The sequence below is a fragment of the Gambusia affinis genome, linkage group LG01 (genome assembly GCF_019740435.1).
Source record: "Gambusia affinis linkage group LG01, SWU_Gaff_1.0, whole genome shotgun sequence".
Classification (NCBI taxonomy): Eukaryota; Metazoa; Chordata; class Actinopteri; order Cyprinodontiformes; family Poeciliidae; genus Gambusia; species Gambusia affinis.
The window spans coordinates 32,103,579-32,117,422 of record NC_057868.1 but is presented as its reverse complement, the minus strand read 5'-3'; the positions used below and the strand labels follow the sequence as shown (position 1 = coordinate 32,117,422).

Sequence of the window (13,844 nt, the reverse complement as noted above, 5' to 3'; positions counted from 1 at the left end):
GGACAACTTTTGATTACGTCAAAAGTTAAAGATAGAGCCACATTTGGCTGCAACAAACACATATAGCTGTGCATTAATTACGGGCCACTCTTCTTTGCAGAAGTTATTTCAGTCAGTCACACAAGAAGGGTTTTGACAATTATGAACAAATTTTTTTTTGCAATATGACATGCTGATTTACCTTTAATGTCCTTCTGCTGCTGTAACAAAAATAGAAATTTTGGCAGTGGATATTGCCAAAAATATTTGTCCACCTATCTTTAAATATCTGAATTTGACTGGCATGCCATTCTTACGCCATATGATCTAATATGATACTGGCTCACTCTTTAGACCTATGTACATGTAAAAAAAAAAAAAAAAGGTCTAAAAAGAAATATTTCTTGCTGTTTATCTCGCAAGGTGAAAGGGTCATTTTATAGAATTTTGACCATTTTCCCTGAAACGCAATTGTGGGGTCAGACACTTATGTGTGATTAAAAGGCATGGCCTGCAGTTTTAATTCATTTCAAAGATGTTCACTCCATTGATGTTATTTAAGTAGGCCATTAAAGTTCTTTCCCTTTGAGCTCACGTAGATCTTTAAGGAGCTCGATTTAAGTGCTGATGTGCAGAGCTGTTGAAAAAGGAAATATTTTACATCTAAAATGCATAAACTGTTTCCCATTAGGGTATTTACAAAGCAAGGTAGAACTTATTACAAGTAATTATTATAACTTATAGTTATTCAGATTTGGTTGTACAATGTAGGATTTAATTTCTAATTTCTACGCTTTCAAATATGTTTTTAAAATGTGATTTGCTCTTTTAGTGATAATGTCACATTTCTATTTTTAGTACGAATAAAATGGACACTGCATTGCATACATTTTTTACTATCTATAAACCTTAGAAGAACATGCATATTAGACATTATTTAATTCGAAAAACTAAGCTAGCAAACAATCAAATTCCAACGTAAACTTCCACTCAATAAGGAGATGGATGCAGCGTCAACACTTCTTCCGCCTCTGGCGAAATCTCGCGAGATTCCAAGTAGTAGGGCAAAGAAAATGGAATCCCATGCTAGCATGGTAGCTGAACGAATCTAACAACTACTGGAAAACAGTATCATATACTTCAAGGTATGGTATTCTTGTCTGCTACTGGTGTTCGCAGACAGCATTGTTAAATACAGTTAGCTTTAAAATGTAGTCCTTTGTTACCAGTTCACCGTCACGGCTAGCTAAGTTAGCTACAGACAACAATGTCGGACGCTTTTAACTGGTAGCCATTCTCCCCTGTGGCCTAACGGAATAACCCGATTTTGTTGTCGAGAGAGCAGATAAATCGTTTTGTTTCACGCTGGTTGAGATCTATTGTTTAAATTTTGAAGACTAGTTTCATTACTACTTCTCTAACTTGTGTTATCGACGTTCAAAAAGCATTTTAATGTTAAGGACTATGAACAAATACTAGCGCCACACTGTTTCTGCTCTGGTAAATAACACGATGAAATCTAGTCCAGACACAAGGGTCAAGTGTTTAATTAACATTAACATCGAGGTTATAATGTATATTCAAAGTACAGACTACAAAATTAATCATTATGTGTGGTTTTTATGCCGAATCCACATTTGGTGCTAAACCTGAAAGGCCAGCCTTGCACAGATTACTGCAGCATGCAGATTCTTTGCCTACTTACAGCTAAAGTTTGCCAGATAAAATGGAACATCTTTACTTACTTTTGCTAATATTTTTGCAGGGGTAAATTAAGAACAGCACTTCCCTGTAAAATAGAGCTCAGATGTTTCATCTGATGTTTTTTTAAATTTCTTCCCTGAAAAAGGAAAGCCAACTTAAAAACATCAGGCTTGTGTAAGTAGATTTTATTTAGAAACATTGTTCGTTTATAATAATCCATTTTCATAAGTATTACTTTCAGATTCTTGTTTTTCTCAATATTTTATTTAAATAAAAAAAACTTTTTGTCACAGTAACTACACCAAAAGAAAAGCTGGCCCAGGTCAATTCTTCTTCTCATTTTGTATGCATGTGTTGCCATTTTATTCTTCCTACTTCCACAAACTACTTCATACCAATTCACTTCATTATCACATCATTAATGTTGTAGTGTAGAGTTTGCTCAAATCAGGCCTGTAATGTAGCTTGATTTATTTTGTTTTCATTTTTCTTTTTTGTAAGTTTTTATAAAAGTGCCGTTTTCAACGTCGTTATATTTTTATCCTCTTAGGCACAATTAACTCAGGAAATATGAGAGTTAGGTCCCAGGTCAAACCCAAATAACTCTAAATTTACATCTTCTTTGTAGATATTTATTGGACTGCTAGAACCCCATTTCCTTATAGTAGATAAATAAAACAATGTTTTTTTAAGACTTAGGACTCTTTCCAGCCCTAAGGTACCTTAGGGCTGTTGTTGAAGTGAATACAAATTGGTGCTGCTACTGAGATGGATGTCATAATTTGTTTTAACTTAAATTGTTTGTGAACAGGACTGGTGGCTACTGATGTCAGCATGGACTCAATAGAAAAGACCGATGTGGTTAATGACGATGGTAGCTCAGGTACAACAGGTATGTGAACGAGTTTCTTAAGCAAACGGCTGAAATATCACGGTGTTAGTTCTATTTTCGATAATTTATTTTCCCTGTAGATGAACAGAGCCAATCAGGTGGGGTGGACTCCAGTGCCAGGCCGTCCTTGTCACAGGTTAAAAAGTCCTGGGGCTTCAGAAGGACAACCATTGCTAAACGGGAGTTTATGGAGGAGGTCGGAGACCTGACCCACAATCCCCCGCCGCTTCGAAGAGGCAGAAGCCGAAGAACCAACCAAGCACCAGAGATGAACACAGAAGAAGACACCAAGCCGAAAACTACTCGAACAGCTAGGAGTGTGATAGAGGACCTGCAGTGGTCTGCCCCTTCATCCCCTGCGTCAGATGACAGCAAGGAGCCACCAGAGACCTCTGCTGGAGGGAGCTTTGATCCCAACTTATGGCAGGACTTTGGATCTGCTTTCCACACAGCGTTCTCTCTGCTTGGTGGCAATGAAGGCTTGTCGTTGACAGATGCCCTGGCAGTTCCTAGTTTCTTTGAGCCTGCTAATGAAATTGAGCCCACTGATCCACAGCCTGTAGAAGAAAACGAGACCCCTGATAATCCGGATGACATGGAGGACACACAGCCTGTTGCTCCTGCCAATGTCGGAGAAAGAGAGAGCAATTATGTTGTTGTGATCTCCAGTCAGGAAGAGGACAGTGATGAAAAGACTCTGATGCAAATTAAAGAGCAGCTGGCCAGAAGCAGCAGGCAGGGAGACTCAAAAGCTCGAGGTGGGAACGGTGGAAGAGGAAAAGCCAGGGGCAGGGGGAGAGGCAGGGGAAGAGGCAGAGGAAGGGGGAAAGGTAAGGGAAGAGGCCGAGGCAGGGCAGCGGTGCTTCAGTCCATCGTTGCAGTCAACGAAGATACAGACGATGAAGTGGTGCTTGTTAATGAGCAGCAGGATTTACCCAAAGATGGCATCCAGAACGACTCACAGATCCCTCCTGAGATGGAATCAACATCTGCACACTTTGGTATAACTCTGAATGCTGCGCTGCAGTCTGTCAGCACAGGCTGCATAATCCTAGACAGCGATTTTAACCAAAGTGGCGCCATAACTCACGGCCAGTTTGATGATGCACCAGATGAGGTGGAAGGAGAGGAAGACAAGAATCAGGGGGAGACTATAACAGAGTTTCCCAGCATAACAGAGAGTGAGGGACAGGACTCCAACGCCACATGCTTCATCTGCAGCCAAACGCACATTAAGAGGTAACAAAGTCTCTTAGCTGAAAGATTTGCATTTCTGTTTTTTTTTTTATGCCTGTTTCACTTCCTGAAAACGTCCGTTTTTCAGGTTCATGATCTGCTGTAGCAGCTGCCAGGAGTGGTTTCATAGCGCATGTGTCGGTATCAGTGAAACGCAGGACAGGAAGATAGAGGAGATACACCAAGACTACATGTGTTTGACCTGCACTACAACGAGGCAGAGCATCATCCACCTAGAGTCACATCTTGAGCCAGACCTTAGCTTTCCTGAATGTCTGACTCTGAGTCCTCCTGCTGTGGAAACGGAGCCACAAGAGGAGCAGCAGCAAGTTGTCAAGGTTTGAATTTAGTTTGGATTGTTATCCATTCAACAAAAGGTTCAGAGTGAAGTTAAATGAAAATGATGGATGTTTTTGAATTTTGCTCTGGTTTATTTTAATATTTAGCATAAGTATGACAAATTTGAATGAGTATGCATTTAAGTTGGTGATCTGTGTTTAGGAGGCTGTTTTAGTAGAGGAGAAGGAGGAAGAAGAAGAGAGGGAGGCTCTTGTGATAAAGCCTCAAGTTGAAGCTGAACCTGAAGGGGAAACAAAAGCTGAGGTGGAAACAGAAGTTGAAGCTGAAGCTGAGGTGGAAAGAAAAGCTGAAGTTGAAGCTGAGGTGGAAACAGAAGCAGAAGCTGACCCTCAGTGTGAGATGGAGGCAGATGATTCGTTCCCTCTCTGCACTGGGCCTGGCTGCGCAAAACCAGCGCTGCCGGACTCTGTTTACTGTGGCACCGACTGCATCCTTCAGCATGCTGCTGTCACCATGAAGACTCTTTCCAGCCCTAAGGTGCCTAAATCCAAAGGACGACCTCAGAGAAAATCTGCTGCAAAGGTGAGTAAACACCTAGACTAGGTGAAGCGTTTTAGAGTTAAGAAAGAGTTGTTTTGTAGATAATGGGCGGGATCTTTGATGCTCATGTTTTAAAATATTACATCTAGGCTGAAAGCTCGTGTCGAACATCTAAGAGGTTGGCAAGAAAAGCTGCGGGAGATGCTGATGAAATGAAGGCGGAGCAAGATCAGGCAGAGCGGGAGGAGCCGCCCGCTTCTCCTAAAACCTGTGACCCCAATCTCTCAGATGTTCAGTCCACTTCCATACCGTCATCTAACCTAAACACCAAGTGTATGTACCACTCAGTACTCGTACACCTTCAGGTAGTTTATTCACCATGCACAAAGCACCTCCTCAGATACTATAGAGCTGTCCTTCCCTTTAAAAGGCTACATAAAACAAACTCACACTCCCTGTACGTATACATTTACTCTCATGGATGACTGACAAGTAGCAGGGGTCAGCTCTGGGTAAGTATGTTCAATTTTATTGTTGCTCTTGGATTTAAATACCAAAAATGTTGTGTTGAGAGAGTCTTAATGCATCATATTAGGTAAACCCTAAAACAAAACGGCTGGGTACTTCTGAATTTCTGTTAATACAACTTAATTTCACTCTTAAACTCCCAAGCTCTCTATAAATCTCAACTTTGAAGGATCATTTGAACAATGAACAAAACCTCACATGTTGGAAACAACATTTATGGGGGTTGGGGGAAGCATTACTCATTGTATGATCAGTAAAACTATCAAGATCTTTTCCTAAAGTTTTGCAATAAGATTTTATATTTAATCTTTATATTGTGCACCCATGTTTAATTTTCATTCAATAGAAAAGGCTGCTCAGGCCTGCTGTCTACGTTTCAATCAAAAACGTTCCTCAGTGACGGTGTTTGACTCTTACTCTTACAATATCTCAATAATCAGTTTCTATGGCTGCTTTATGAGAAACATTGCTGCTCTCTTGCTTCGTTTTCAGTTTAAAACATAAACATGCTCTCACAACATAAAGGATGGGACAGATCCCTGACACACATTTCTGCTGGCTTGTTGGAAGCCCTAGGGATGAATCTATCCACAGAATCTGCATGTTAAACATACCTCACTAATCACTTTCAGCCACAATTTGCTGCAATTTTCCTAGTTCTTGATTGTGACAATGGGTTTGTTTTTTTGTGACTGTACGGTTTTTGTGCATTTATTAAGCTCACACCTCATACAAAAAGCTTAGGAAAGCTCTCAAAGTAAATTAAACATACAGCAAATATTTACAATGCAATTTTTCTTTTACACAATTTATCGGCAGTTTTACAATACATAATACTACTAAATGAATGTTGCATCAGAGCAAATCAACAAGTCAAACGATTTTTTATTTTAGCAGTCAAAAATAAGAATACTATGATTTAAAACATAGTTATCCTTGTCTATACTACCTTGCAGAAGAATCTTATTCTTTAAACATTTCAACATTTGTTGCATTACAACCATAAACTGACCCAAAATAGATCAGAATTGTAAAATGGAAGAAGAATGGTCCCAAAAAGAATGACAGGCGAATATATTTTACTGACATACCTAACAGTTTCAGTGCAATCATTTACATTCGAAAGTCCCTTAATTATTTAATATATACAGTCCAGTTGTATTTAATTTACTCTAAGTAGAAATAGTGGTGTTCAATGGAGGCCCTTGATTTGAGGACACAGAAGAACAAGCCAGGGATGGAGTTTTTGGAGAAATATAAAGCAGGGTTAGGTTATAAAACAATTTCCTAAGCTTTGAACATCTTGCATAACTTGGGAGGTGAAACGTGGTCAAAGCATCATTCTGCGGGGACAACATTTTCAGTAGGGTTAGGGTATTAAATTAGGATAGCCTCGGCCTGATGTACGACACATTCATTCAAACACATTCAGGTGTTTGAATGAATGTGTCAAAGTCCACACTTAAATCCAGACCTCGTCCATCCAGTCAGACTGAGTTTGAGCTATTTTTCAAATTAGGAAAATAAATGTTATTTCTAGGTGTTCAAAAATGATTGTGACATACCACAATAAGAATATTCCACAAATTATTGACACATTTTTTAGATTTTCTGTGTGAAAAACTTTAAAAACCAAGTAATGTGAAAAGTTTTGAGGGCTATAAATGCTTTTGGAAGATATTTTACATTTTAAGGCTTCATATTAGGGCAACACATTTCCTGTCCAGTTTCCAAAAGGTAAATGTTTAGTTAATGACGTTTAATTTCAGTCTGCAATTTAAACTCTCTCCTTATGCTATATAATTCACCGATGGCCATTCTCTGTCCTTCTTCAGAGTTGCTTCTTTTGATGAAGTATATTTTTAAGAAGGTATTTACTGTTTAGCAGCCTGCCACCATCAACAGGCAACCTTTTCCTGAGAGGTCACATTTAAACACAATCTGAGTGCACCTGAAGCTATTTGTTGCATTAGATGCTTCCCTGCATACAAGTAGCTTCTGCATTTTAAAACTCTTCGTGTTCATGCCTTCTTAAAGTAGCTTTCTTGATACAGAAAATCTCACATTATGCTGTTTACGCTTCCAGTAACCTTAGTAGACATCTCGCTTTCTTCAAAATGGACGGAGTCAGTCTTCGGCTGACTATTGAGAGGCAGCTGCTTTCGAGCAGGAAGAGTTTCTACACATGGTACATAAATCTGGTATACACTGTTCGAATTAGAGTTTTGTGACAGTGGTGGGAAGATTTGTCTGCAGCAGTGAAAGGCTGTCCTCCTGCTTAGCCTCAGGGATGAGTAACAGTTCGTCTATACATTCAAGCCTCCGCTGGAGCAGAGCACCATTTTTATCTTCGCCGTGGAGAGATAAAAGAATATCTCTCCAAAACTAAAGTTGGATGACAATAAGCCAACTTTTCTCTCAGGTGATGACGTGAATACAGCAATGCTAGCTGTGTCAAAGTACTTTGAGTATTTTTTACTCAAATACATGACAGCATACACATTTCTGACATATACACATGGACTGCTGCAAACTACTTTTTCTGAAGTTTTTTGAGATTTTTTTTTATTTTTACCAGGGTCAGCTTTTGATATCTTTTCTTTTTTATTTTTTTTAATGATCACTCATCAAACTCACGTAGGTACTGAGGCACCTACTGTTGAGACTTGTACAGTCAACTGATCAAATTGCCAGAATTGCACATCTATTTAATATTTGATGGGAGTGGAGGGCTGTTGATGCCTTTCTGTTTCAATCCCTTTGTAAAATCAATGGATTAATTACAATAATATCAGGGTCCTGCCTTGGATCCTAATATTCTTGCAGCATTGGCCGAGTCTTGATATATACTGATGGCAAAAAGAAAACGTTCCCCACAACACCAGTTGTCCTGCAGTGTATCATAACCAAAGGGACAACCTGTTCTCTGCTCAGCACCTCATGGAACCACTGAGCCTCTGGATGTGCAGCTGTGAAGTGCTGGCACATTCCTGAAGAGGACCCCGACTGAACATCTGGTCCCTGGCAGGAATCGGTCAAGTCTCCATCTGTGGTATAGCAACACAGTGCACAATTTCTCGCTGGGGTGGACATCAAGGGATGAGACAACCTGAGACGGCGTCTTCACTCCATGATCTTCCCTGAACCAATGTGATCACAGGGGCTGAGAGCAGAAGTTTTGCCCTGGTGAATCAAAGCACTCCATGTGATCTTTTTAGATGATCACAAATATTGCTTTATGGTCCTTATTCCAACTATATGTTTCTTTTCCATCAGTATATACAGCAAAATGCAATACAGCCCAACTCATTTTACATAATACACCCTGTTCACACAGACATGGTAATTTGCTATTCTTTTGTGAGAGTAATTCACTTTTTTAATAATGCATTAAGGAGTTTTTGGTTTCCAACACCCACAATGTAGGGCACTAACATCATGTCAACAGGTTGATCAGACATTTATATGGAATTTATAAAAGCATACAGACTAAATTATAAATATCATCAAAGGCTCAGTATCCACAAAATATTTTTAGCCTAAATATCAAACCATTTTAAATATTACTATCATTTTAACATCTCAGATTTTGAGCTTGTTGCAATATCATCAAAAGTGAGTAGTTATCTAAATCTACAAATGTGAATTTCCGCTCTTAATTTTAAATACCACACATCAGTAGGGTTTAAAATAAAAATGAATAAAATCAGAAGAGAAACTTCACTGTTTTTCTTCAATATCAGTGCATTTGTTTTGGGAAAAGATCTGTAGAGCTTTGCATGTCGTTTATTGGAGATTCCGGAGGACCCAAGAAGGACTGAGATCATTTGAAGTTGTTCATCTGTTATAAGTTGAGGTCAAAGATTTGAGGAGTTCCTATACTTTGCTTGTTAATTGTCTCAAACACAATTAAAGGCAACAATACCAGTAGTCACACAATACACAATATCATAATGTTGTTGTTTTTTTTTCAAAATACAGCAAAAAATTATTATACAAGGAAGAATCTATCAGAAATCTGTAAAATACAAAAGCCATAGCTGTATATGATTATATGAAGTTAGTAAGTGAATATACTCAATAGAGATGGGCTGGCTATCAGTATATTATGAGCTACATGTGGCACAGCAGTAGTACTATACTTAACCACACGAGATGGCTACTACACATTTTCCGTTCCCACAAGGGAAAAAATAATCAACTGCTTCCAACTATTGAGTCAAAAAATAATGCCCTTCATGACTTGAAAAATAAAGGATTACCATCTATCACAGTATTAAAACTATAGTTTGCAAGCTACTGCCCGGCAACCTGAGTAGATACCCTGACTAATTTACACATTTAATTCTACATTTTCCTTGGCAAAATAAGTGCATTCATTAAATCCTTAAAAATCTCTTAACACATATTCGATTTTTTTAAATTTATGTTGGTATTGTTAGTGAAAGTGTAGGTTTTACACTCAGCAGCAGTGGTTACCAGTGGGAAACCATTGTTTTTGTACCCTTAATTTGCCCCTTTTACACACATTTAAAATGAGAGTAACAATAACATGCATAATCTATAATAACAAGGCATGGTTATAAGTATGTTCAGAACTACTTTAGATACGTAAACATATTATGACACATCAGTGTCTGAAGGGACCCAAAACCTTGTTTGGTCATTTCCTCAGTGAGGATAAGTGAAGTGAAAAGGTTACCATACACAAATGAAAACCCTGGAGGAACTTCTCCCTGTTCTGCCAGACCAAGCACTACACTCACATTAAGAAGATGTGTGTGGACTTCACAATAGGGGTCCATGTGAAACATGGACACTATGGGTAAAACAAGGCTCCATGACTTCTACCCAAATTTCCAAATAAACTGTTTGGAGCCTTGTTGCATCAACAATGGATAGCAGTCTTGTGTATGTCGTCATTTCTGCAGGAATCTTTCAATGGACTGAAGATGGGCGACATTTTGTAGACAGAGTTGTCTGCTGCCTTTAACTTATCCACCAGATGAGTTGGGGCCATTATTACATGAAAGCAGTTGCTTGTTGCATTTGAGATGGTTTCACTTTAGACATGACGGTCATATGACCAATACATGTTCCTCCATTGAAGCCAGAAGTGAGCAGAATCACATCCATGTCCAGATCAAGTACCTTCCCTTTGGTTTGTATTGAATAGGCATTTAACATTTCAACTGAGAGCTCCTTCCGAATAGGAGGATATGTCAACACGAACAAAGTTTCATTTTTATCTGGGCATTTTCTTGTAGGGCATCAGTATCTTTTGGGGACCTTCTTTTTCGGCTTGGCACTGTGGGAAATTCGCCATCATCATGGGTCATCTTCTGTTTTTTTATGGCCTTTTTGGGGTATCATTGATCTCAGGGCATCTTTTTCTTGGTCGTGTGGTCTCATTTATCACAGGGAACCTTCTTTCATTTGCCTTGATGCTGTGGGAGACTCACCAAATAGTGGCGTGGGTTTTCTTCCAACACAAAATGTTGCAGGAGTGGGAGATGAGGGAGGGGGGCAACTGGGTGGATGGGATGGGAGTGGAGGACGTTTGTGGGTAGGTCCAGACTTATAACCTGAGTCAAATAATGAGGTCATTAGCAGGACTCTGGAGAACCTGACTGCACTTGGGAGGTGATTCAGTTCTTGGATTCAGGTGTGTTGGATCAGGGAGACATGTAAGAGTTGCAGGACACCGGCCCTCAAGGACCAGGAGTGCCCACCCCTGGTCTAAACTGTCAAGCAAAAATTTAAAAACGCATTTTTTACATAAATCTGATAAATTAAGTAATCTTTAAGAACCATACTGTTATGACTGTTTGCGATAGCATGTGTGTAATACTTTGTCAGAAGTTATATTTGTAGCCTACTCTCTGGTTATATCACTGTGACAAAGTTTAAAAGAATTCATTTTCATCTATATAGTCACTGTGGCTTTATAAACAGACAGGTCTCTGTTTTGTTAATTTTCCCATTGACTTTAAGTCTTAGTTGGCCTTGCTCCGTCTCCTGACTGTTCTAAACCACGTTCTGCCGAACAAAACGCAACGTCAACCCTGAAAGGAAAGTTTTTGTTGACTTTTAACTTGTATTATATCACTGACAAGGACAGGATGCATTGTCTGTGCCAGGAAATTTTAAATATTAAAAATTGCTATAGATCATAATTATCGGTCAATTTTAAAAGAGCAAGAACAGATGATCGGTTGGATTTTAATGTTGGTTTTGGGTAAATCATGACCTGTCTCTTGTCAGGTTTAGGTCCATGTACTTCAGTCTAAATAATAAGTGCAATTAGTTTTCTTTTTAGTTCACAGCATCTTGATTTATCTCATCACAAGCTGTAAAAAGATTTGAGGGTGATGTAGTTCAGTTGTACACACGCCTACATATCCAGTCTCCATTATGTGCTGTGAAATTAACTAGAGTAGCTTATAGATTTTCTGTGCAGAAAGGGCACTTAAATGAGTTGTTCTTTCATTGTACTTCCTGAAATTTAAGCTGACACTTTGTTTTGCTCTTCCTGTGTATAATTTGAGAAAATTGATCCCAAGCAGCTGTAACGGGAAAAAGCATGACTTTTGTTGATGAGGGTCAGTGTTGACAGCATTTTGTTTATTTTACAGAGCACATGTTCTTTACAATCTATATTGTTTAGATTGTAAAGTGTTTTATTTTGACATGCTTTCATGGCGTACATATCTTGAAATCAATGTTCCAAGTAATTTAATCACTCCGCAGCAGATATCTAGATCAGCTGATGGTAACACACAAGCACCCTCTACTGGCCAAAAAAAAACATAGAGTAGACCTCATTTAATATTCGTAGTATTTCAAAATTTATAATATCTGCGTGAGAGAAGATTAAAAAATTTTTGGGAACCTCTGTGGAGAAATGCAATATAAAAATAGAATTTTATAGTAATGAAGAGTTTAAAAAAGTACTTTACATACTTAAAATAATTATCTTAAAACATAGCTGGATTTATGTGTGAGTGTTTTCCATGTTTGGAAGGTGAGAAATGTGAATTAGAACAAGCTAATATTCAAATTAAATGATTTAACATTTTGTAAGATTATATTTACAAAATGTTAAATCATTTTGTAAATTATATTTACAAAATGTACAAAATAGTTGACTGATAGGGAATAGTTCTAGGTCTGGGAGTAAAAATTATATTTAAACAGAATAACTAAGCACTTAAAGGCTTGGATCTTGATTATTGGGTGTATTGTTTTAATAATTATAAGATTTAGTATCTTCTAACTTTTATATAAGATACTTTGTAACAAACTTATGCACACATTTTCAGCTGCAATGTCACAACATCTATTCACAAATAAACTTCCTTTTTACTCAGATTGTTCCCTGAGTTGCCACACATACAACTACTGTTTTGGACGACATACAACTTTGCAGCATAGGTTCAACCTGTTTACACATTCTGACACATAGCACATAGCTATATATTGAACAAAATGTTTTACCAAAATTTTACTTGTAAAAATAAAAATTCACCTCATTAAATTCACATAAGCAACATTCATATACCTTTGAATTATTTTAGAAGTTGTTGAAATTATAAATTCATTGACTTTCACCTTTCTTTTTCTTTTTTTAAGGAAAACTACAATAAACTCATGCTTTTCATATTTTTTTCTTAGTGGCTTTCAAACCTGCAAACTGAAGGATTTTCACCCGATAGAGCTACTTTAAAACCATATTTAATTTTTATTATTTTATTGTTACCAAGTATTTTTACAGTAATTAGTTTAAGCTTAATCAAAAATAGTCTGATATTTATGGAGTATTATGGTTTAGGTAAATGGTAGCAGTTTTTGCCCTTTTTTAAAATGCAAACTAGTGGCTGTAGATGGCTACATAGAGGATCTCCACAAGATGTTTATATCACCTATTATTTAAAAAAGTGATGGCTACAGTTTTGTAGATGCAGAATTAAAATGCCAGATACCAGAAAATTGAGACAGGCATTCATGCATAGGTTCATTCATACGTTGAACAGGTCAGGCTATGCAGGCTTGGGAATTTTTTAAAAAACATGACACTGATGACTGTTTCATTGGCCTGCTTGAACCCTGGCTTATAATGAACTTGGTCTTTGTTCTGGATAAGTAAAGGATTGGTCTTACTACAACCTGGTAACCTCGATCATTTCTGACATTGTTTGAAACACGAATAACTGGCCCTAAACTACTCTGTTGCTCAAAATACATTCTGAAAATGTTTTGGTATAAATTCCCACTGCAGACTCAAGGTAGCCACTCTTCTGCTCTAACTAGTTAGACAAGATACCTTGAGATATAAGGACTTTTTAAATCAAAGACTGGAGTTGTCGGGACATATTTTGCGAAGATTTAAACAATGTTTTCACACAGTTAACAAGCTGCAAAAGTTTCAAAAACATGGCTTCTGACTTGCTTGGAAGCAAATAAACAAAACACAGCAGGGTTAACATATACTAACTACAATATTTTATTAGACTCTGACCACAAAGGCAAACAGGATTAGGTTTAGGCTAAAACCACTTTAGTTAGTTTACATTAATTTGTTTGATTTCAACAGATAACAGGGATTCTTGTTGACATTTAGGACAGCTTTAAAACCAACTAACATCAACCTGGAAAAAGTCAGAGA

The 13,844-nt window shown here is 37.8% G+C and overlaps 1 protein-coding gene across 2 annotated transcripts in view; it reads left to right on the top strand.

Moving 5' to 3' along the window:
- Positions 1-1,019: 1,019 nt before the first annotated feature.
- The window catches only part of LOC122829344, a 29,183-nt gene continuing 16,358 nt past the window's right edge, over positions 1,020-13,844 (top strand). For both annotated transcript variants that reach the window (XM_044113827.1, XM_044113818.1), the window contains exons 1-6: positions 1,020-1,124; positions 2,495-2,575; positions 2,656-3,814; positions 3,900-4,149; positions 4,313-4,693; positions 4,801-4,984. In XM_044113827.1, the coding sequence (XP_043969762.1) occupies positions 2,518-2,575; positions 2,656-3,814; positions 3,900-4,149; positions 4,313-4,693; positions 4,801-4,984 (2,032 nt within the window). In that variant the 5' untranslated portion in view covers positions 1,020-1,124; positions 2,495-2,517. The remainder of the gene's footprint in view (positions 1,125-2,494; positions 2,576-2,655; positions 3,815-3,899; positions 4,150-4,312; positions 4,694-4,800; positions 4,985-13,844) is intronic.